General features: G+C 45.3%; 1 protein-coding gene across 4 annotated transcripts in view; it reads right to left on the bottom strand.

Annotated features, from left to right (window-relative positions):
* The window catches only part of Mboat2 (membrane bound O-acyltransferase domain containing 2), a 123,991-nt gene that overhangs the window by 66,875 nt on the left and 32,147 nt on the right, over positions 1 to 24,969 (bottom strand). For 3 of the 4 annotated variants that reach the window (XM_050141984.1, XM_050141985.1, XM_050141986.1), the window contains exons 2-3: positions 17,115 to 17,260; positions 12,101 to 12,178 (exon numbers count right to left, since the gene is read on the bottom strand). In XM_050141984.1, coding sequence (XP_049997941.1) covers positions 12,101 to 12,178; positions 17,115 to 17,260 — 224 coding nt within the window. Of the gene's footprint in view, positions 1 to 12,100; positions 12,179 to 14,430; positions 14,551 to 17,114; positions 17,261 to 24,969 lie in introns of those variants that run through there. The other variant, XM_050141988.1, reaches the window with a different exon arrangement.

Genomic DNA, 24,969 nt, shown 5'->3' with positions numbered 1-24,969 from the left:
TAAGAAATGGGAAGACCCACCTTGACTGGATCTTTTGAGGCGGGTAGAACGAACTTTAATCTGGGCCATAGCTTCTGTTGGCAGCCTACATAAAGGACATGGAAAAAGGAAGCTTTTGTTCTCTGCCTGTTGACCCTTGCTCTTGCTAGTAAGTTCATTCTTTCACTGGCATTAGAGTCTGTTTTGTGGGATGCTATGTACACTGAAAACCAGCTGAGCCATCCAACCTCATAGACTGAACAACTACTGGATTCTTGGACTTTGCATTAGTAGACAGTCGATGTTGGACTGGCTAGACTATATTTCCATAAGCAACTCTAATAAATTAATCACACAGATGACAGATAGACAGACAGACAGCAGATAAGATAGGTAGACAGACAGACTGAGTCTATCAGCTCTTTTCCTCTAGATAACCCTGACTAATTCAGGGGTCTCACTAAATTCTCAGTATGCGCCCATGACCATTATCCCTAATACTCCTCCTTAACAATGAGGAACCTGAAGTTAAAGAAGCTACGTAACCTGGACACTTTCATGCAGGACCCAAGGAGGCCAGCAAAGACTCCCCGAGCCTGGTGCCACTTGAGAGCAAGTATGATCCCACGGCGTAACACGTGGAGCTCCGGAGTTGGGCAGAGTGGTAGCAGCTCATGCCACAGAAGAAGGAGAGGGTTTCCCCAGGGTCATAGACAGGCTGGGAAAGGACAGCAGGAATTCACATTGGGGTGGGGTTCCCGGCAAACACAAAGAAGGAGCAGAGTGTGGAACAGTAGGGGTGTGTGTATAACTACAAATGGTTCATTATGGCTGGACTGGGCTGGCAGCGGCTGAGGAGCCAGCCCTATGAACTGTGAGTGGACGGGCAGGCTGGGTGGCCACAAAGCCATGGCTAAGCTGCCAATCAATCTAGAGTTTGAAGCAAAAGAGAGCAGTGCTCAGACAGACATTTAGAAAGAGCACCTGGGCACAGGCCAGGGCAGGGCTGGGGACCAGCAGGCATAAGAACAAAAGAGGAGAAACGGTGGCCCAAGGTGTCAGGAGAGAGTGAATAATAGCAAATGATCACTGCCATTTTCTGGGGCTGTACCACATGCCAGGCACTTTCTCAAATGCTTTAAAAATGTGCAGTGCCCAAAACAACCCAAGAAGAAAGAGAAAGAGAAGCCAGGGCAGTTCTGTGATGTGGAGGAAGAAGGAGGCATTATTCCTGTTTCTTAGTTTGACCCTTAGAGGACAAGAAGGCAGGAGATTGGAGAGCAAAGATGAGACCAGGTGGACCTGATGCCCTGAGCTGTGGTTATTAAGAACGGCACAAGACAGCAGAAGGCTTTCTACCTGGGAAAGACCCCAAAGACCAGACTCCCACCAGAGGTCACAGTCCGTTGGGGAATATTATTTTCAGGTGTGTGACTTTTGTTTATGTTGCATTTGTTTAACTCTGTGAAGTTGTCTTACTGTGCCTGTCTAAAACACCTGATGATGCTAATAAAGAGATGAATGGCCAATAGCAAGGCAGGAGCAAGGATAGGCGGAGCTAAAAGACAGAGTACAAATAGAAGGAGTACCCAGAGAGAGGACCGAAGAGCAATAAGAGAAGGAGGAAGTCGAGCAGGAAGACATCAGGGGCCAGCCACCCAGCAAGCCATGAAGTAAGAAGTAAAAAGGCATACAGAAATAGATAAAGGTAAAAGCCCAGAGGCAAAAGGTAACTGGGATAATATAAATTAAGAAAAGCTGACTAGCAACAAGCAAAGCTAAGGATGGGTATTCATAAAAAAATAAATAATAAGCCTCCGTGTGTGATTTATTTAGGAGCTAGGTGGTGGGCCCCCAAAAGAGTCTAAAAAGCCAAAAGAGTAAAACGTCACAAACAATGCTCCACAATTATTCTTCCCCTCTGTTGTTCCTTCCCAGCACACATCTTTATTCCCCAAGAATTATCTTAATTTTTACCTTAATCCTTAATATCTTTTTATTTTTTGGTGGATGTGTGTACACGTGTTTACATGTTTATATGACTGGAGGATGCCAAAATTAAAGACCACAAAAACTAGAGGCTGGTTTGAAAAAAATCTCTTGGATCACTTGAAATTTTATAAAAGAAAAACGGAGAAACCTAAGAAACAAACGACAACATGTTTCTGCACAGTATTATCAATCAATCACCATGCCCCTCCTGCAGTTTACTAAGGAGAAGCGAAATCCTTGAACCACCTAAGCCTGTAAGGGAGTAACTCAGTCACAATAATTCCATAGAACTGTCATTCTGTGCTTTAAAAGCTAAGTAGCTTGAAAAAGGAACATGTGATTTAAACCTATTTCTTCACATCTTAAGACCGTGACATCTCAGAGAGCTGTAAGGCAGGTAGCGCTGTGTATTCTATAGTCTAGAAGTTTATAATCTTCGGCATTATAAAATGAAGCTGTCCTCGGCATATGCATAGGAGACAGATTACAAAGAACTCAGTAAGGCACAGGGCCAGTTCCAGCTTGGACTCCCATTATCTCCTTCCTAAGGCAGGAATCATTCAAGCCCAGCTGCGCCTCGGGCCAATTTCAAGGTCAGGAAAAGAAAAGCCATCACAACTCCTTAAATAACTGCAGGGTTTTCATCGTGGGAAATAGATGCTCACCCTCCTAATAACCTTTCACCTAAATGCCAGGCAGGTTTCTAGGTCATTGAATAGTTCCTGTTATCCTTTGCCTTTCCCTCCATAAGCACTCAAATATGGAGTGTGTAATAAACTAGCAATAATTTAAAAAATCAGTTTTTTCCTACACATATTTATGTTAAAACTATATTTTTGGTATACTAACTTATAGTTGGAATTTTCTTTGGGCTGCCAATGAGCTCCCCAAAAGACAGAGACTTATTATTATTAAGAATGCTTGGCCTTAGCTTAGGCTTGTCTCACTAGCTCTTTTAACTCCATTTAACCAGTTTCTATTCATCTACATTTTGCTTTGGGGCTTTTTACCTTCCTTTCATTCTGAAAGTCCTACTCTAAGTCTGGCTTGCTGGTGGCTGCCTGACTGGCTAGTCCAGGACATCTCTTTTTCTTTCTTTCCCCATCCTAAATTCCTCCTCCTCCTTATTCTTGGTGCCTGGAAGTCCCTTCTATACCTCCTCTCTTGCTATTGGCCAGCCAGCTTTTTATTAGAACAATCAAGTGCCTTAGGCAGGCAAGATAAAACAGCAATACATCTTTATATAATTAAACAATGCAACCCATCTTTACATAGTTAAACATCCAGCAACACTAACTTTAATGTGCTACTTTAAAGTCTGTATGTATTGTAATATAATTGAGGCAAAGCACGTCAAAAATTCTGGACAGTTTTAAACAAAGTAGGGAGTCCAGAACTAAGGATCACTGCTAGTCAAGCATTTAGTTAAAGGTTAAACCTTTTTAGAAGATGCCTAGATGCGATATGTTCCCAAGAATTTGACAGCAACTACAAAAATGTCACAGTACAGTATCTCAATGGTATCGAGTATTTTTTTCAAAATATGTATCTGGAAGTTTATGCTGACTGGTAAGCAAATAAAAATCTTTTTATTTAAATTTAAAAAAAGTTCTTTAAAAGACTCCAGTAAACAAACTAACAACTCTGAGGACCATGGATGACTTTCAGAGCCACGGGTAAGTACGTAATGTTAGAATCCAGCCGCCACGACATCTGCAGCATCACCCCCTCTCAGATACTGACAGCACCCACTGAGAGACACCTGGGAATCTCTAGCTCAGGAACTCCCGGGTGCAGGGTGTCTCACGTGGAGAAGTGAGTTTACAACCAAAGGGGTATAACTGGCCACACATCCAGCTTTCCACCCCTGCCCCAGCTCCTGTCTGGGTATCAGAGGCTGCAGGCTTGAGCTGTACCACATGGGCTCTGCCATCCTCTCTTCAGAGTACCTGCACGCTCTTTTTCTCTGGCGTTCCTCAGAGCCCCTCAAGCTGTGTCTGACCTGTGCTCATGGCATTAATAATTCTTCTAGTAAACTCCATACCTTCAGCATGCTGCCTTGGTGTTCCCCTTGCGGCCCACCTCTAAGACAGCTCACACAGGCTGTTCCTTGCCCGGTGACCTGGTTCAAGCAACTCCATCCAAGTAGACCTCTGGCTCCTCCTCTATCACAGCACCATCTCAACAGGTAAACAGGTATTTAAAAACAACAAAGCCCTCCACAGAGTACCTGAGCTCAAGTTCAAAATCACAGTCCAGAGGCTCTGCCTGTTCAGTCCAATCCCTGCGGGGACTAAAGAAACTGCACCTGTCGGGTACAGACAAGACACACCACACCACAGAGGGCTTGCGTGTTCTAGCAGCCTCGACCTCCTCCCCACTCCCCCCAAACTTACCTAAAACTCAAGTTACTATTGCTGTGATGAAACCCCATGACCAAAAGCAAGAGAGGAAAGGGGTTACTTAGCTAGCATTTCCATATTGCTGTTCATCATCAAAGGAAGTCAGGACAGGAACTCAAGCAGGGCAGAAACCCGGAGGCAGGAGCTGATGCAGAGGCCATGGAGGGGTGCTGCTTACTGGCTTACTCCCCATGGCTTGCTCAGCCTGCTTTCTTACAGCACTCAGGACCACCAGTCCAGGGATGGCCCCACCCACAATGGGCTGGGCCCTTGTCCATCAATCACTAATTAAGAGAGCGCCCTACAGGCTTAACCACAGCTGTCTTAAGGAGGCCCTTTCTCAGTCGAGGCTACCTCCTCAACGACTGTGGCTTGTGTGAAGCTGACATAAAACACCAGTTTCAGCAAACTGTACAGCATCAAATGACAGGATTTATTGTCATCATCCGTAACGATGCTTACATGAACTCTTTTTTTTTTCTTTCTGCGATGTTCAGACAAGGATTAGAATCATGGGGCAAAAATACTATTAGTCTTTGGATATACCCAAGGATGATGAATCCTGTCCCGCACTGACAAGTAATATTTTCACTTTAGTTACTAGAACTCCCTCATTTTTAAGTAATATATAATTATTATTTTCAAGACCAGACAGGTATCTTGGTGGAATGGGTAAGCTACACCCACATGAGGACTGTTGCTAGTGGGTGACAGTGCCTGGGTGGGTGCAAGGCCTGATTTACAGCAACTGCGCAACATGACCTATGACGAGGGGAGAATTAGGGACCAACTGGAAAAGCGCCTGGAGTCCCTAACTGAAACCAACCTCAATTTCCTAACTGAAGTGCATTTAGACAGCACTGAAGAGCCCAGCCCCAAAGAGCCTGCACTTCTGCAGAACAGCAAAAGGCTTCTGAATCCAGTCCACAGGGAACGCGGAGGAAAACAGAAGCTAGGTCCACTTCCCTTCCCACCACATGTTATTGTCTCTCACAGGAGCCCAGGATTACCCTCAGAGAAGTTAATGTTTTCCCCACAGAGTTACTGCTGAGCCACTAACCACTGCTAATTAGCTTCATGAGGACACATTTTCAAATGGCTTGAGGCTTCTGCCTACCAGATGGCAGCTCCAAGATCACCACTCACGGAGAGCACAGTTACTGGAACTCAGATAGCATTGTTTATCTAGGAACCCACGCTCGTCTCGATGGCTATGGCAGATGGCACTTCAGAGAGCACCCTAGGACTGCCCGCCCTTGTGATACGGGCCCTAATCAGCTAAAACTGCCTCTCTCCCCCAGCACCACCCCTCCTTGCCATCACCTGGAATACACTGTTCTACAGGAAAGCCAAGAGAGAGAGGTTATGCAAGCAGCTGGACGGAGAACACTTCACCTCATGACAAGCACCTGACCCCACCAAGCAAGGCACCTGCGGCCACTAGCAAGAGGGACAAGAGGGACCATGATCTCCTAGACGCCTCAGAGGCACACACTGGGGACAGTACTCACCCCAACCCAGACAAAAGCACATCCAAAACCAAGAGCTACAAAAGTCCACTCCGGAGAACAGAATGGAACAGATCATTTCCCTTTAATGATCTTTCTCATCTAAATGCTTCGGCATGAGAAAACTGCAAACTATCCCACGAAAGGTTTGTACCCTGGGGAAAACCGAAGCGAACAGCAGCTCGCTCAGGGTGGTGAAAATGACAGCAGAAATACTCAGGGGAGGCTCTGCTGTGACACCGCGAGACTCTGCCATGGTGGGTGGCCTGGGAAAGCATGCCACCTACAGTTTAAATGCTTCCTCTGGGTGCTCGCATCCTTTATTCCAACTGCTGTGCTCTCCTGGCTTCTGGAAACTCCAAGGCACACAGTGAAGGCTGGTGTGGTACTTTGAATGTAACTGTTCCCCCATCAGCTCCTAGGGGGTGGCACGATTAGGAGGCATGGCTTTGTTGGAGTGGGTATGGCCTTTTAGAGGAAGTGTGTCACTGTCGGGACTGGCTATGAGGAGTCCTATGCTCAGGATACCGCTCAGTGTGTCAGTTGACTTCCTGTTACCTGCAAGATGTAGGACTCTCAACTATTTCTCCAGTACCACGTCTCTTTGCCTGTCGCCATTCTCCCGGCCATGATGATAATGGACTGAACCTCTGAAACCGTAAGTGATCCCCCTCAACTAACTGTTTTCCTTAGGAGTTGCAGTGGTCATGGTAACCCAAACGAAGACAGATGGTCCACACTGATGGGCATCTCAGTCTCATGACAGGACATTTAAATTCTGTTACGGTTTGAATCCAGAATGTCCCCCCATGGGTCCACATTTTTAACACTTATTCATTCCCTAGGTGTTGGCATTGTTTGGGAGGCTATGGAATTTTTAGGGGGTAGAGCCTGCCTACTGGAAGGAGGTCACAAGGGGCAGGTCTCTGAAGTCAAAGCCCTGTTTTTGGACTCAGTCCCCCAGCATCCTGCCAGCTTGGATGTGAATCCTCTCTGCCACATGCTCCCGCTTCTATGACATTCCTCAGCATGGTGATCTGAAACCCTCCGAATCCGTGAGCCAAGACTCAATCCTCCCTTAAGCTGCTTCTGGAAGATATTGGGGTCAGAGTAATACAACCGTAGAGATCACAAATGTCTTAAAACTACTGAAGGTATCCCACACAGTGCACAGACATTAGATACTTGTGATTTCACTGTAAATGCTCATATTTTTCACATTTTAGTCTCCAGGCCACTGATTTTGTTGACAATAACTTGTCAATTTACAAGGAAAATATTTTAGCTTAATTCCTCAAGACCAACATGTAGTGATATTTCATTTGTATTTCAATAAATAAAGCTTGCCTGAAGATCAGAAAGTAAAACAGCTGCACTGATCAGCCTTACAGACCAGGCAATGGTGACACACAACTTTAATCCCAGTAGCCACACTAGTTGCCATAGAAACCACGAGTAGTGGTGCATGCCCTTAATCTCAGCCCTAGAGAGGATTGTAAAACGGAAGGAAACAGCTCTCAGACTCAGTCTCATTCTGATATTCTAAGAGGCAGGATTGCCATTTCAGACTGAGGTGGAGGTAAGAGCCAGAGGCTGGCTGTTTTACTTTTCTGACCTTCAGGTTGAACCCCAATCTCTCTCTCTGAGTTTTTATTAATCGTGTTTCCCCAACACCCTTTCCACATTCCCATTTTGGTCTACATTTATGCAGTTTATATTAAGATAATGGCCATTCTCTTCTATTGTGTTGCAAAATTTTAAGACTGTCTTTCCGGAACTCAAAATTCCCCCACAGAATGTTTTTTTTTTTTAAAAATAATACAAGGACACTCTGGTTCCCACACCATCCACAAAAGCTTATTCAGCACATCAGAAAAGCACATGAGGATACGTGGGACCTACCCACACTGTGCCTACTTCTATAGGGAAAAAAAAACCTTCCTGAGTCCACAGGGGCGTGGGCAGTCCTGATCTCTTCCTTCCCTCTCTCATGACCCAGGTGAAGAGCTCCCGACACCCCTCTCCCTGCCCCCAGCCCCTTCTCTTCCAGGAGAGAGAAAGAAAAGTGCAGCCCAGCAACAGTTGCTCCAGGCAAGCAATCAAGGAGGCAGCTCTGCTCTTGGGAGGGAGGGCAGCAGAGGACAGGCAGAAGCTATTGGCAAGTGTCCTGCAGGGCAGGGCTGACCTATAGCCCGGTGACTCTGCTTGAGGCAAAGGCTATGGCTGAACTCAAGTCTAGGAGGCTGCAAGGACAGGATTTGCTGTCAATAGAGGTCCACCATGTTCTCATTCTTCATTCATTCATGCACTTATTCATTCAGCGGGCACTTAAGTGAGAACACGCCATCCCAGGTGCTATACCACAACCTGTGGCAAGATTTTCCTGATTAGATGATTTGGCTGAATCTAGCACCTTCCTGCTTTTCTAAGGAGTTTTACTGGCATTCCGCCACACTCCCATCGCTTCTGCAGCTTAAGAACAGAGTGTATGTCAGTTGTGACAAAAGCTACGTGGCCTGCAAACCCTAACGTTCACTATCTGGTCCAATATAAAGACAGTTCGCCAAACCCTGCCTTGGAAAATGCTGGATGAATCCACCATAGTTCTCTCCATGTTAGTTAGGAGAATTAAAAGCCTAATACATAGTGCTCTAAAATGTTAGCTTAGAGGAGACCTCACAGAGACCAAGAGCCCACACCAATGCACCTTTGGCCTCAAGGTCACAGAAGGAAGAGGACTGAGTATGAACCAGGAAGCAGTTCTCGCCAGACACACCAAGTCTACTGGCACCCAAACTTGGACTGTCCAACCTAGAGTTTCAAGAAATAAGTTTCTGCTATTTTATCAATCGCCAGTTTATGGCATTTTATTATGGCAGCCCAGACCAACTGTTTCTAAATATTCTTCTTGTGCCTGTCACCCTAATCCTTCTTCCATCTCTAAGCTCATCTTAGTGCCGTCACCCACCCCTTCCCACAATGTCAAAGCCTACATGAAAATACCAACTAGAAAAAACCTGGGTTCTTTGCCAAAGCAATTGCTGTTTGTTTGCTTGCTTGTCGGTCTGTTTTGTTTTTGAGAAAGAGCCTCTCCATGTAGCCTTGGCTGTCCTGGAACTCACAATGTAGATTAGGCAAGGCTCTAATTTACAGAGATCTGCCTGCCTCTGCCTCCCGAGTGCTGGCATGCCTAGGTAGAACAAGTACTGATGGTTTCTGGTCTCTCTCTCCAGTCCCTAGATTGAGGGCTAATGATATTATCTAGATCAAGATCTGAGTGACACAGCCCATATGAGCACTTTCACTTTCAAAGGGGGAGCTACAGGAATCAAGTTTATAGCACACTGAAACCCTTTAACTAACACACAGTAATGCTACATAAAGTGGGTCATATAATAAAGACAGTTAAGCACCCAGAGAAGCATAAATCTTCCATCATTAAAGATTTGAAGTCTGGCTCTTCAAATGAATACACACATCATGTAAAACTACACTGAAAAAAAAAGGAATGTATGTTAACAAGAAAGCAAGAAAAGGTAAAGCCATGTGGGTTGTGTGTGTGTGTGTGTTTGTGTGTATAAACTGAAATAGCTGCAACTAAAAAGGAGACCAAAGCACACAATTTTCCCTAGTTATTTATCCACCTGTTACCTGTTTCTAACCCCAGTGGTTCAGAAGGCCCAGCAGTGTCAGAACCTAGCACTGAGTTCTAGTGCCCATGTGAGCATGTGGCCAGCTCACTTCCTCCCTGAAAACGCTGGAGAGGGCGGCACTGTTTAGCCTACACCCCTGCATCATCACCACAGCAGCGCTACCCAGAACTGTAGGCGAGGGCTGAAATGCTCTCTCCCTGCACTGGTCGACACCACTGCACATGCCAGACACACAGACTCCCGAGCACCTGAAACACAGCTGCTACGGCTGAAGCACAGCATCTTATTACTACGATTGCTTTATGAGAATCCCATGTATGAGGGCCGAGTCCGCATCACTTCCACTCCCTGCTCTCGCTCTCCAACTACGGCCCCTCCCTGTCAAACTTAGGACCTCTTCTCCATGACCACCATTGTACACACATGCACACACACACACACACACACACCTGACTGAGTCCAGAGTGCTGCTCACATGTACATGTGCTTAGGGGTGACCTCTCGAGAGTGCATTCATGCTTATTACTTTGTCATTAGTATTTGGGTGTTTTGTTGTTTCTGCTTTATTGTTGTTGTTGTTGTTGTTGTTTTTATGACAGCCTTATGTAGTCCAAGACGACTTCAAATTGAAAAACACCCTGCCTCAGCCTAAGTGCTGGGATTAAAGATGTATGCCACAGTGGGCTTAAAAAAAAACCGCATTTTAAATTTTAATGAATTGAAACTAACAGAGATAGAGCTAGGTGTGTGGTGGTACACTCCTTTAGACCCAGCACTCAGGAGGCAGAGGCAGGTGGGTCTCCAGCCTGGTCTAAAAAGCAAGTTCTAGGACAGCCAGGGCTACATAGAGAAGCCGTCTGGGAAAAAAAAACAATAAATTAAATAAGCAATAAACAAAAAAGAAGCTTGCAGAGCTGCACACATCTAGCAGCTGCCGTCCTATACAGGGCAAGTCTACAGCGTTGAGACACTGGCTCCACACACCCCTGCCTTTTAGGAAGGACCGGATTTTATTTGCAAAGCTATGACCTGACTATCATTCCAACACAAGAGCCTGTCACTCTTGCTTTTGGTTATGGCAGCAGCCAAGTCCTCTGTGCACAGCAGTTTCATCTGCTTCTCCTACTGTCCGGGTCAGAAACGCAACTGTGTTTCATCAGCTCTGAAATACCACCCTGGACCTGTTATCTGTGCAAGGCTTTAGAAATGGGGCTCTAAGGGCTGGAGAGGTGGCTCTTGTAGAGCATCTGGGTCGGTTCCCAGCATCCACATGGCTAGAACTTCAGTTCTACATGATCCAACGCCTTCTTCTGGACCCTGCAGGCACTGCACACTTGTGGTACACACTCAGACAAGTAGGCACTTGGACATACACATAAAATTTAATCTTGAAATTTTTAAAATAGGGTCGTAATGATTCAAAGGTTGCTTCACCCAAAACAATCTTAAAATATTCTTTTTACTCTTAGTGAAATTAAAACAAAACATCTACTTTTAAGTGTTAGTTCACAGAAGGAAAAGAAAAGCCAGCACAGGCTGTGTGTAAGGAAATGAAAACCACATCTGTGAAGATCAGTCTTGTCAATTTGATTGAACTGAGGGACACTTAGGAGACTCACAGAGCACACTTCTAGATATGCCTGTCAGGGCATTTCCAAAAACTGGCATGCGGGACAGCAAGCCAGAGGGACCTGCCCTAGATGAGGGCAGCACCATACAATAGGCCTGCCAGCTTGTCAACAGAAAACTGTGGAGGAAGCCATCTGCACAGCCTTGAGTTCAGGTCTTCCTGAGTAAGGGGTCTGTCGCTCCTGCTGTGACCTGCAGGCACCACACTCCAGCGTGTCACTGTGGATGTATACCAGGAAGCCACCAGGTCTTTAGCCTCAGGCTGGAGCCACATCACTGGTCACTTTGGTAACGCTGCTCCCAAACGTACCTTCCAGACTAGCTACCTACCCCTGCCTACCCTCAACTTCTGCTGTGCACCTCACAGTTGCTTAAGTCACATCCACTGATCCAGGAAATACTAACATTTACTGCACACGGAACACTGCTTCGGGGGTCTGGTTACCTCTCGGAATAATCCCTATTTCAGGGTCCCTACCTTTGAGAAACTGTTTCCACTTCTGTGTGCGAGCCAGGAACAGGGACGTTGTTTCCTTGTCTCTTCCCAGAATTCCCATGAACCACTTGGTCCTACACGGCCTTCTACATTTGCATGCATCCTCTCTAGTTCTATCCTCTACTGCTAACTGCCTAGAGACTACGCTAGTAGCTGATAAACAGAGACAATTCCTGCCCTTAAGTGTTTATCTTGGAAACACTGATTTTTGTCACAAATCAGGGTTCTCCTGGTGTCTAATGGGTAGGAGCTAGGGGTGCTGCTGAACACCCCACAGTGTTACATGTCCACGGAGAACTCTGGAGCTGATGTGCACAGACCAGAGAGGGAAGCGCATCCCCGCTTCAGGAGCACTGTGGTGTAATAAATGTGACCACTATCTTTGATCAGACTCTATTCAAGGGAAAGGTGTTTTTCTGTGTGAACGCAGTCAATACTCACTGATGCATGCTCTCCACTCCTGCTATGATCATGATGCAGTAGGAAATCCCACTCTGGACGAGAAAGTGTAAGGCATACCTAGAAAAGGGGAGAATGTGTCAGAAGCAGCCACAACCATCCAATGCAAAGACTGCAGGTGGGAAAGTACTTAATGTAACCTAGAAGGCTCTCTCTCTCTCTCTCTCTCTCTCTCTCTCTCTCTCACACACACACACACACACACACACACACACACACAAATACACACACACACACACACAAACAACTAAACCTTCCCAAGTCCAAATGACATTCTGCAAACACCCAGGATTGGGAGCCCCAAGCCTAAGGCCAAAGGAGCTGGATAAATAAAACCACCCTTTACAAGCCCAGCTCAAGGCCCCAGCACTCCACATATCCTAGCAACAGGAAAGCAGCGTGGGGCCATGTGGACTGAGGATGGCCACCACCCTCATAAGACAAGGAACAATAATTTTAAAAGGAGTAATAAACACGGATTACAGAAAAGTCCTGGCAGAAAGCCTGCTGTTTCCCTAACTTCTCCAACACCAGCTTTCTACTTCCGTTTACCTTTGTACCAGGGTAATTCACAAAACCCCCAAATCTATTTTCAAAGCACAGGGGTCAGTCAAATGAACTTCCTTCTAAAAGTCCAGTAATTTGCTATGATGTGTTTGCGGTTGGCATGGCAGTCCCTTCTAAAATTCCAATATAGAAATCACCATTTAATGACAAAAGTAATTCATCTATTCACGTCACAAATTTCAGGAAAAATATGATTTGGACCTCTGGGACTAAACTCAGCCCAAGCCATCCGAGATCAGACATCACACATGCACATGTGCACAGACACCCTCTTGCATTCTTTCAACTTCTCTTTTGGATGGCATGATGTATAGAAAACTTTTGCAGTTCTCATGTACAAATTATTAAGATATTAACATACAATTAAAATTCCTTTTTATCTTCACAACAGACTGTCAGATAATATGAATACGGGAAAACTGCTTACACATTTTTCTACAGATATATTACAAATAAGAAGCCAGCCCCAAGACAGGTCCGAAGAGGACAGGCACTTTACCCGCTATACAGACTAGGCCAGGCTACGTCTCTAAACACACACACACACACACACACACACACACACACTCCACACACACAGGTATACACACACCACATAAACACATCCAGAAAACAATGACCTGGAATGCTGGCTATAATCAGAGGGCTTTGAGGAGGCAGGAAAACATACACAAATATAAATGGAAATAGAATGAAGATTTAAAGTAATTAATTGAAATCTCATCCACCTATTTATTGTCAACAGTTCACCAACAGACCTTTAGGTATGTTGTTGGGGACTGCTAGGTACTTTTAAGAACTTTTAATACTCAAAAGTATCTTCAACAGGGTAGAGGAGCATGTCTGATTGAGGGTTACTAAGGAGAGTGTTTCCTTTTCTAGGGAAATTTCCTTGGGTCATCAACACCTGGAAGCCTATAGCAAAGAACTCCTCAAACATCACGCTAGTGGCTTGACAGACTTCAGGCTCCCACTCCCGGCAGCATGCTTAGCTATCTTTTGGCTGCAGGGTGACACTTGGGCAGGTACTTGCCATGCTCGTCTCTGCGGCTGTGGTAAATGGACGCTGGGCACTGACCAGCTCTGGATTCATCTCTTTTGTGAATTCCACAACTGGCAGCAGCTCCCTACTCTAGCACTCCAGTGACAATCCTTACCCTGCCCCTCCCTGCCTCACGCATCGTCATTAGTACACGCACATAGGATTAGTGCCATGCACACGGGAAGTACACTCTGGCACTTCAGGTTTTCAGGATTATGAAGTAACACATGGAAAGTCCATGAGTGTTGCAGAATAGTATTTTGAAGATGTGTTATACTTGTGTATGCTGTGGAATGTTTGTTTAATGATGCAAAGATGTGCTGCATTCTTTGATGTTGCATTTGCTTAACTCTGTGGAGCCGTGTGACTTTGCCTGCCTAAAACAACTGACTGGTCTAATAAAGAGCCCCCCAAAAGAGAAAAGAGGAAAAAAAAAACTACGCAGAAGTAAAAAGCTAATTCAATACCACATGAAAAGGGATAGCAGAAATTGGATGAACAGAGAAATGCCGCTCCTGAGCAACCAGATAACGGGAGTACAGTCTGAGCATCCCTCACCCACAGATCCACTAAAAAACTTCCTACTCTGGAGCACCCCAGGATGCAAGCTTCTTCATTCCAGGTCTTCAGTCAGTAAAGTCTACATAAATATTCCAAAATCAGACACTTGTAATCCCAGGAATTTCAGACGAGGGCCACTCACCCTGGAACAGACTGAGTCTGAAACCAGCCTTGCTCATGCCAGCAAGCATCATACGTGCTCCTCTGTGGTGCTCCAGGCTGCAATACGTATTCTCTGGTTCCATTTTACAGACGGGTAAAGCTAAGGAGATTACATTAAGATGGCCAAAGTCAGCGGCTGCGAGTCACAGAGCACTGAGACTCAGTCTGGGTCTGTCCAGCTTCAAACATCTAAGCGTTCATCACCCTACACTCTGCTGGACAATTTGTGTTCCATTTGTTTGTTGTGTGTGTACATGTGTATGCCCGTGTTCCTTTGGAAGTCAGAGGACAATAGGCAGGACTCAGTTCTGTCCCTTTGTCACGTGGGTTCTAGGGAGCAAACTCAGGTCACCTGGCTTGGCAGCAAGCACCTTTGCCCACTAAGCCAGCTCACTGGCCAATCAATACTATATAGTCTTAGCAAAGCCATTAGAATGAATACAAGAGGCTTGTAGGCACTAAGAAAAATGGAGGGGGGACTAAGCAGAAGTAGGCGAAGTGAACAATTATGTTAATTATATTTACAGAGCCAATATGTCCTCCAAAAGGGAAATTGTAAAAATCAGCGAGAGGGTTGCCTGTGAGCAAAAGAAAAAACACTAACAACGCAAAGTTAAAGAATAAACCAGAATACTTACCATTAACTAATTCTAACTAATAAAAAGTTAACTTACTCTCTCCCTCTTACCAAATGAAGAGGAGAAAGAGGAAGAACCCAGTGAAGTAAATAAATCTCTTGCTACCATATGTAACTTGAAACTCAGGACAACGTAACCTTGAGCTCAAGTTTGGTAACTAGGATGCTGTGTTAGAAGGTATCCATGAAGATTTAACATGGTGAAACACCTCAGTGAAGAGACTCATGCACTCTGCCCACACCCACCCTCCCCTGCCCTCTGCATTCCCCTGCCTTTCCACAGAGCACAAAGTGAAGTGAGCCCTCATGAAAACAGGCTGCACACACATATGGGATGCTTAGCTGCTGATGAGAGAATGAACACACTGAGAGACACACTCATTGTGCTCCAGGAATGGGGGGCAGATTAAATAAGGAGCGTGGAGTGTTAGTAACTGTTGAAGCTGGGGAATCAGGGAACTACAGTCCATCCATGTAGTCCATGTTGTGAAAGCTCTATGATGTTTAAAAACATACACTGCTCCTACAAGTCAAAATAGAAACCTCAGGAAACTTCAATGATATACATACTTAATGCCATCCAAACCGTGAAAAGCTCCATATATACTTGGATCTTAAGATATCGAGGCAAAAATCTCAACACTACGTACAGTACCGAGGGCTATCAGAGAGCCAAAGGCAATATGGTAGAGATGAAACTAATGATGCTCTCTTGATTGATCTGTGGTAAGTAAGCATGGGTAAATTATACTTTAGCTGGCTTTTCATGAGGTCCTAGGAAACACTTGCAACTGCTGGAGGCAAAGGGCAGATGGAGAAACACCAGGCAGTGCAGCCCTGGTAAGGACAAAGCCTGAACACCTGGAGAAAAGCGCACTGTTAGCCTAAGAGTGCACCGGCTCTCCAGCCCGCCATGGAAGGCTCACATGTGCGGGTCAAGTCGGTACACATCCAGCTCTCTCACAGCCTCCTCAGCTCAGACAGGTGCCTGCAGAAGAGCAAGCCAGACTCCTTGTCTGTGAATGGCGAGCACTTCCGAGTGCTCACCCAAGAGGGAAACCTGTGAGTCATCAGAAGCCCTTCTACCCAGAGTCTCCGCGGCCTTGCCAAGAGTGACTGAGCACCTTCCAGCCGTGCCTTCCTCGTTCAGACATGCACGCAGGTGCCAAGAAGCAGCACAGGCCGTGCTCAGATTGTAGCTCTCAGGCTAGCCAAGTGAGGAAGACTGGAGCTAGCTAACACAAACATGTGCGCGTGCACATGCACGCACGCATGCACATGCACACGAACGCGCGCACACACCATGCACACACACACCACACAATGCACATGAATGCACACCACACATGCACACACACCATGCACGCACACACCACGCACACCACATGCACCACACGCAAACACACACATGCACATGAATGCACACCACACACACACACCACATGCACACGAACATACGCTGCACACACCATGCACACGAACACACACCACACACACCATGCACACACATACACCACACAACCCCCTCACACATCACACACACACACACACACACACACACACACACACACATTTGAAGAATCCAGAGGAAAAACTTCTCTCTTAATTTTTCCTCCACTGAGAACAAACAAAAGCCTCTTTGTTGCTAACAGTACGAGAGTCAATCAAGTAGGCTTTCCCAGGCTCGTCAGAGTCAACAACACAGAGAAAACCCAAAGGAGCAAACAACACAACAATTTCCTGCTTGTTTCAGCATAAAATATTTTCAAGATGGGCTAACAGAACTACTTAACAGACTGTCCTTCTAAGTCCCCCTTGGTCCCTGTTCATAAATCATAAACAATAAATCTTTCCTAAGACAAAGTGAGAGACTCCCATTCCCAACCCACTGTTTCTAAAGATTTTGAAAGTTAGCCTTGAAAGAAAACTTTGTAAGTCAATTTCAGAACAAAAGCCATGTATTCTTCTCCACAATCAATTCTCAAACAGACCTACAGTGTTCACTTACACATGATCAAAATACTTACCATCCAAAGCAAAAAAATGCAAGATAAAGGCCCAAAAGGGTTGCAACTACGTGTCTGATAAAAGAGCTAGTTTTGCTTGAATGGAGATAAGTTCGAAACCAAACGGCTGCTAACAAGGCAAAGAGTTGGCACACTACAAAGTTGACCTGTAAAGAAAAATTAAAATCTGTGTTAGCAACAGACTGGAATCCTTCAATGTTACACTTAACAGAACACCAATATAACAGTCAATATAAAAACTAAGTTCTTTCCGTTTATAAAAACCAAAAACCAACAAATGGAGCATTTCCCAGGGAGGAGCTTCAAGTTTAAGTGATGGGTCAATATGCATTCCCTGCATCGCCCCTGACAGGAGACAGGTGTGTGCAGGACACCTGGAAGGATAGACAACAGTGGAGGCACGGGGATGGAAAGCACAGGGCACTCTGTGGGTTTAGGGACAGAGCAACCCATTTAGACAATTCAGGCTTTAACAAATGGTGGGAAAGTAAAGCTCCAAGTTTCCCAGAATGCTCGGGGCAGGGTCAATCTCCCCTGAGTCCCCAGTGGCAAGAAGGCTTAGGGCTACAGATTCAGTGGCGTGGGGACACAGGACTATCCCTGGAGGGGAACAGAATGGCGCTGCTGTGGTGTGAACATCACTGCTGTGGCTTAGCTAGAATGGTAAAGGTAAAAGATAGCGGGTAAGACACAGAACCCTGGATGTGTGTTGGGCGGGGAGCACACACCTTTCCCAAGTCTAGCAGGGCTACCCTTGAACTGCCCACCATGCTCAGAGCCACCTTCCTGACAGGCGGAGGCAAGGACGTCTTGTGGAATGTGAAGGCTTAAGGAAAGAAGTTGCTGTTTCCCTCTGGAGACTCTTCCCCTGAAGTGTGCAGGGCGGTACTTCTAAAGGCCTGTATCTAAAGCACCCCTTTCCTGCAGGACAGACAAGCAGGCTCCTGCCTTGCGTCGTGATGGACGCCAGCGGTGCTGGTGTGCTGAGACCACTGCTCTCTGGAGCACATTCAGTGCCAAACCAACGTCTCTCTGGCGGGTTCTAGCACTGACTCCTACAGTTTTAACTGTGTTTTTGAGAATTAGCCAAAAGTAAAGACAATTGGAAAATGACTACTCTTGACACTAATTACTAACATCTATCTACTTGATTCTCAGACTTTTAAAAACCTTCAAGTCCTTCCATCCCTTCTCTCAAATGTATCTTAATTAAACAGACAAAAAATATAGAGCATTTGCAATAGAGAAAAAAAACACAAGTGAGCTGGAAACGAAGTCTCGACCCTCTCCCAGGGTAACTAGACTCTGACAGGAAAATCATGCACACACAGGAACACTGGCAGACGTTAGAGAGCCTTGTAGAAGCTGTTTCGAGAACAAGCTGGAAGGCGAACGTCAAAATGAGGTGACAAGGGGACTGGCAGATGGGGACAGTTGTTCCCGGTGCCAGCAGAGCCACCACCCCGAGGAGCTGGCTTTCTCCCAGTGCTCACCCTCTGTCACACAGTTATTTAGCATGAAGAAGTTATGACCGCATTACAAGTAGTCTATAAAACTTTACAGACTTAATAATCGCCTACTCTTTCACATCAAGGACATTGAGACCAGGCCTCACTCTATACAACCACAATTTCTGGCACACAAACTCTACTTTTTAATAAAAAAAAATGTCCAATACAGATTCCCATAACCCGAGGAATGAGAAACCCACGCTGGACAATAGGGGAAAGGTCATTCTGAGGAACAAGCAATGTAAGGGGCAACGGGTGTGTGGGGAGATGATGGAGCGAGCTCAGCAAGGGCACTCTGGATGTGTGCATCTAATAACAGGTTCCAAGACCCTTGAAAGGGATCACAACACAAACGCAGGTTAAGAACCACTGGTCTAGAGCCTTGAGTCAAATGTGAGTCTGAGAGCTGTGGACACCTTGGAAAGGAGCTACAGAGAGACAAGATGGAGTTGGCCAGGACCCTGCCTGAGCCCTAAAGCTAAAGGATCCCAGCAGCAGAAAAGCAAGCAGTCTTGGGAACTGTAAAAGAAGACCCAGGGAGCAGATGCCAAGAGGCGGTAGGCACTGTCGCCATAAGGGCAAGGCTGGGGCAGTAGCTGCCAACCCGAGCAGATCTCCACTGCTCTCTGGAAAGTGTCTTTCTCCAATCACTCACCCTCTTCCCTAGCACCAAGTTCAAACTGGCTTTCTAGTCAAGTAAATACAGCTTTTACTGGTGACCTTGGCAAGAGTAGCTGAAAAAGTTTCAGGGGCACATTTTATAGATCAGGAAATGGTCTCAGTATTTAGGTGAAGTCACTAATGCCACGGAGTAAAACCCTTCACTTCCCACTACTTGTCAGGATAGCTATGCCTGGGATGTGGCCTACAGGGAAGAGCGGAGTGAGGCATGGTAGAGGCCAACTTTTCATACATGTTTTCTTCTGAACGGGAAGAGTTTGGAATAACAGGACTTCGTTTTTCTTTTACTTTTTAAATATTTATTCTCTCTCATATATATATATACATACATATATTAGATACTTTATAATNATATATATAGTATCTAATATCTGTTCTTTTGCATTCTCTGCCTCTGGCTCTGGTCTCCTTCTTCCTCCTTCATCCAACAGGACCCATGTTTTTTAGGGAGAGGGACGAGGATAAGGGAGATGGCTCCACAGGTAAAGGCATGTACCACCACACCTGGGTTTAAAACCCGGAACCCACACTGGAGGAGAACGCTAAGACCTGCAAACTCTTCTCTGACGTCTGTGCATGTGTGTAAAAGCACATGTGTGTGCATGCGTGTATGCACATATACCGATGTAAAACTATCCTCTTAACAATGCAGTCAGCTCACTACCAGTTTCAACCAGCCATGGGTTGAAAATACCTAATAGATAGATAGATAGATAGATAGATAGATAGATAGATAGATAGATAACAAATAGGCCTCCCTTGTTATTCCCCACCAGCCCAGCAAAGCAGCTGTCTACACGGCATTTACATCACACTAAGTATTCCAGGTCACTTAGCACAATTTAAATGAACGGAAGAATGTGCACTGGCTATGGCAAATGCGGAACATTTTACAGAGGGGCTGTGAACATCCACTGACTCCGGTATCTGGTAAGGTTCTAGAACCCATCTCTCGCAACACAGAGGAATCGCTGCATCCTGTTCCAGTGACCTGATATTGAAATGATATGCCTTTGAGAAAACTGCTTTTAGTAATCTGGAAGTGGAGAATGGAAGGCAGACAGGACAAAGGGGAGAAAGGAAAATGAAAACCCCGGCTACTTTGAGCCTGACTCACTACACTCCCCATTCCACACAGAAGCAGCCTTTACAGCATCTGCAGAGACTCTGATAAAGAACCCACTGCTGGAGATACACCAAAGGACTTGCCCTGTCGGGGGTTTGTTCTCCCCATCAGCAAGGGACATGGCACTCAACCCTCGGTACCTTGTGCCCCTTTAAGTGATGGCAACAACACCGACTAAAGGACATTCAAAGACAGTAATAATGCCCCAGAATAAATTTGTAAAGGCAACTAGGAATTTTAGAAGTTTTTTTCCCAGGAGAAACCACGAATGTTTCTGAAGAGAAACTACAGACTTTGTGTGTTGCTTGGTTTTAAGTACTTAAAGATCTTAAGACTATATGGGGGGGGGGCAAAAATTGAAAAGTGAAAAAATGAAAAGGGAGGAAAATACTGCAAAACCAAGGAAAGGAAAGCAAAGTCCCTTCTTGGGAAAATTATGACCTCTACAAGAAAATTGGATGGCATAGACAATTTATAGAAGTCATATCCAATAGAACTCTGAAATAGTCTTAATTCTAAGGGGCACAAGCCAACCCATTAGTGAGGCCCTGTGTTCCAACTCTTAGTGGAGACTGACTGGTATCTGAAGCAGGCAGGTACTTCAGGGGCAGACAGTCATGTTCAGATCTGCCTTTTTGTCTGCAATGTCCCAGAGATGACTAGGTACAAAGGCTTCAATGCCAGCCCATGATCAGACATGGGGGTGATAAAGACTAGACATCTTAGGAATGGCTTATTACTGCAGCAAACCTTAGCTTATCCTAACTAGGTGTGAAAGTTAACACCATAGACATCCTAGATAATGTAAGAGAATAGCGCACATCTAATCCAAATAATAATTTAACAATGACAACTTATAGATAAAACAGATTTCCTACATAAATACTTGAAGCTTCGATGGAACAAAAATTCCAACACTGTAATTGACAATGCAGAAAAAAGAATATTAAAATATACTCCTGCCGACCACTTGGACAGAGAGACTGGAGGAGCATCTCAAGGTCGGGGCAGACTGGGCTTCATAGTGAGACTGTCTCAAAAAAGAATTAAAATATAAATACAAAGAACTCTTAAAACATAGTTGGTTGGGGAGTCATTTGAAAGAAGAACCTAGCACACAAGCCATGAAAATAAATCACAAATTAGGTATTATTAAATGTTCTTAATGAGAAGCACAAGTTACAGAGCAGAAAGTCAGCTGGTCTGTGCACATGTATGCGTTCACTAAATGTGTATCTCTACTCGTTACATGCCTGCTGTGTACTACATGCTAGACATTACTGCCGTCACCAGAGAGTCTATGCCTATCAGCCGTACTTTGCTAGCAGTAGGTAGCTCAACCATCACCAGGTGGGCACCAGAGCCCATGCTACCAACCACAGGCTATTCTGTTTCCATATGCTCCAGCCTAGAAAAACTAGACATCAAGACATTAGCTGGACGAGGTCATGGAGAAAGACTTGAAATGCCCCAACATGTGCACAATTCTGCACCCAATAAAGCCTCTTGTGCAAAATACTCCTTCCCAACCCTGTCCCCTGCATTCCTCACCAGTCTAGAGACGGCTGTAGCACTCCCCTGTGTATGGTCACACGTTTTATGCATTTTTCTAGCTTATATTGCTTTGAATGTCCAACTTTCTAAACAGTAAAAACCAGACGGAGCCCCTGCAGTGACTCTCAACCCTTCGTTCCTGGCGTCTGTCTGGGCGGTACACACCCGGCACCTCGTGCACTGCAATACTTGTTGCACTGTTTTCCGCTGTGTGACTTCGTGATGCAGACTCGCAGGAGAGCATCTTCCCCTGAAGCACATGTGGCGCAACTGCTCTCCTAAGCAGCTTAGTCCTGCTGAGGTGCCCAGTCAGCAAGCGCGTGCCCTTGTGCCACATGCCTGGCGACATTTGGTTCTGGCAGACTTTGCTTTTTTACCAATTTGTGATCAGAAGATTTTTTTATTATCTCACTGCTTTTTAAAGCTGTCTTTTTTCCCCCATAAATCTGCTTAAATTAAGCTTCCCCTTGACATCCTCTTCCTATTTTTCTAGTGGGTTTAATTTTCCCAGTGGCTTTTTTTTCTTTATTCACGTCCACTGTTTTGCAGAGAGCATCTGTCAGTCTGTGGCTGCCTTTTTATCTGTACCTGTGTTCTCCTGTAATAGTGTGTTTCCTCCACGGCACACATGGTCTTTAGCTTTTGACACCACACACAACTGCACTACCTGAATACGTGATGTGTGTCTAGGCATGTCTTGAGTAGTTTAAAAAAAAATAGTTGATGAAGCAGAAAATAAGTTGCTGAGTGAGAGAAACCAGAAGTCTGAGTGCTGTACTTTGGGCATTAAGGGCATTAATATACCCATCAGTTTCCTACTTTAGCCACCGTAGTGTCCCCAGAGCCAGCAGCCCGAGTCTAAGTAGAACACCTCACTGCCTTCACGACTCCAAGTTCCCTCGATGCTCGGGTCATCAGGGGCATCACACGGCAGATGGAGGATGTTCCCAAACTGAAACTTTCCCCGCGTGCTCACCGACTCGGGGTGCACAGGCTTTAGAGCTGTGACAGCGCACACAGTCACATCCTGGGTGAGCAACAGGCGGCATTTGCTTTTCTCAAGCTTTAAACTTCACCTACTGGAGCAGGTGTAGGGGTTCCCGGGGGTTCAAAATTCATAGCAATTTTCTACCATGCTTTCATCCTTCATTATGACAGCCGGGAGCCACACATGGCCACAACTGCATATCTGAACTGAGGTGGGTCTTAAGTGCAAATACACACCAGACCTCAAAGGCTTAGCATGAGTAATGTCTTCAATACTACATAATTAATAATTTTATAACCAAGAATAGTGTCATACACCTATAGTTAGTTCTAGTTCCTGGGAGATCTGGGCAGGGGGATGGCTTGACTCCCAGGAGTTCAACCCTAGTTTGGACAACATAATGAGATCCCGTTTCAAAAAGAATATAGAACACATTGAAATAATGTTTCCAGCATGTTTGCTAAAGAGAAGATCACAAACACAGTTGACTTCAATGGGATGCCCTGTTCTAACGCTACTTTGTAATAACATGAAGGAGTTTTGGATAATACACATTCTTTGTAAGACTCTGCACTGATTAGCAGGAGAATGAAAAGAAGTCAGGCAGACAGCCAAGCGCCAAAGATCAAGGGTGCTCCCCAGCTCCCAAGACAGAACGTCTTCAGCTTTGGGGATGCGGTTCTCAGCTCCATCTGGTACAGTTAGTGCAGAATCATCAGCCAGAAAGTCACAAAGAGACGCTTGGATATTCCTGTGTGTGAAATAGGACTGAACTTTTTTATATAACTTCTCCAGGTAAAATTCACATGCAATTTATTATAAAACAAATGTCCTTCCCTGCCAACACAGTCTGCTTCGACCCAACTTCAAATTCAAGCAGAAATGAGAGGGCCCCGATACATAGACTCATGTCTTAAATCTTTGTGAGTCGATATTAGCTAAGCCCTAAATAAGGCAATATTACCCACCCACCACGTAAGCCAGACTTTAAAGTCTGGCAATATCAAGTGTAGACTCCAATGTCTGAGTAAGGATTTCTCACAGATGGCTAACACCAACTTGAGAAAACTGCTTGGCATTTTCTTACAGAATCAAAGACAGTCTCCCTACAGCTAGCCACCCGCTAGTTATGGGCAGAACACCGGCAATGAATGAGACAGAGACAATGCCCAAGCATACTGTGATAATGTTCATCCAAGGAGAAACTAGACAGGATAATAGAAGTCACGGCATAAATACCAGAACACGTGCTGAACTCAGCATACACTGCTGTGCAAGATCAGACACACATACATATACAAACATCCACAGTTCATTAACGGGCCCAAAAAGCAAGCAATAATCCACACTGGCTGAGGCTATCCACGTAAGTGATCAAACTGTAACAAATATGAAGGTGACTTCATGTCACTACTAAAGTCACTTAAGTGTTTATTCATGGCAGGAGGGAGCGGGTTACAAGGAGAGATATATTGGGCCCTGGTCATTTTTTTAACTTTTATGTATGAAGGTTATACTGGTACTATTGGAAATAGACATTAAAAAATACGTAACAGTGGCAACAAGACAGAGGGTCACATAACAGCCCAAGGTGGCTATGCCTTGCTGTGACTGAAGGAGCCCAGCTACTGCTGCTCTGTGGCTCCACCATCCAGAACCTCAATTCTGTAGCATCCAGGTATCAGGAGGGGACCGTCAGAGAATGGGAGACGGTCACCTGTTTCTACAGAGCCGTGGACTGAATGTGTGTCAGATCACTGAGGCTGAGATTTACAGACCAAGCTAATAACAATCCACCCAGACGAGCTGGGAAGTGTCTTCAAGCTACAGTCTAAGTCAAGAAGAGCCATACTTGGTCAACAGCTGGCCTGCCTCTACCATTCATGTTGTTTACACTTTACTGTATGGGAACTGTATTTGTGACGCGAAAGAAAGAAAGAAAGAAAGAAAGAAAGAAAGAAAGAAAGAAAGAAAGAAAGAAAGAAAGAAAGAAAG

This window comes from Alexandromys fortis, unplaced genomic scaffold (assembly GCF_014885135.2).
Source record: "Alexandromys fortis isolate MF-2015 unplaced genomic scaffold, M_Fortis_MF-2015_v1.1 scaffold_30, whole genome shotgun sequence".
In the NCBI taxonomy this organism is placed as follows: domain Eukaryota; kingdom Metazoa; phylum Chordata; class Mammalia; order Rodentia; family Cricetidae; genus Alexandromys; species Alexandromys fortis.
This window is presented reverse-complemented; position numbering and strand designations above follow the sequence as displayed.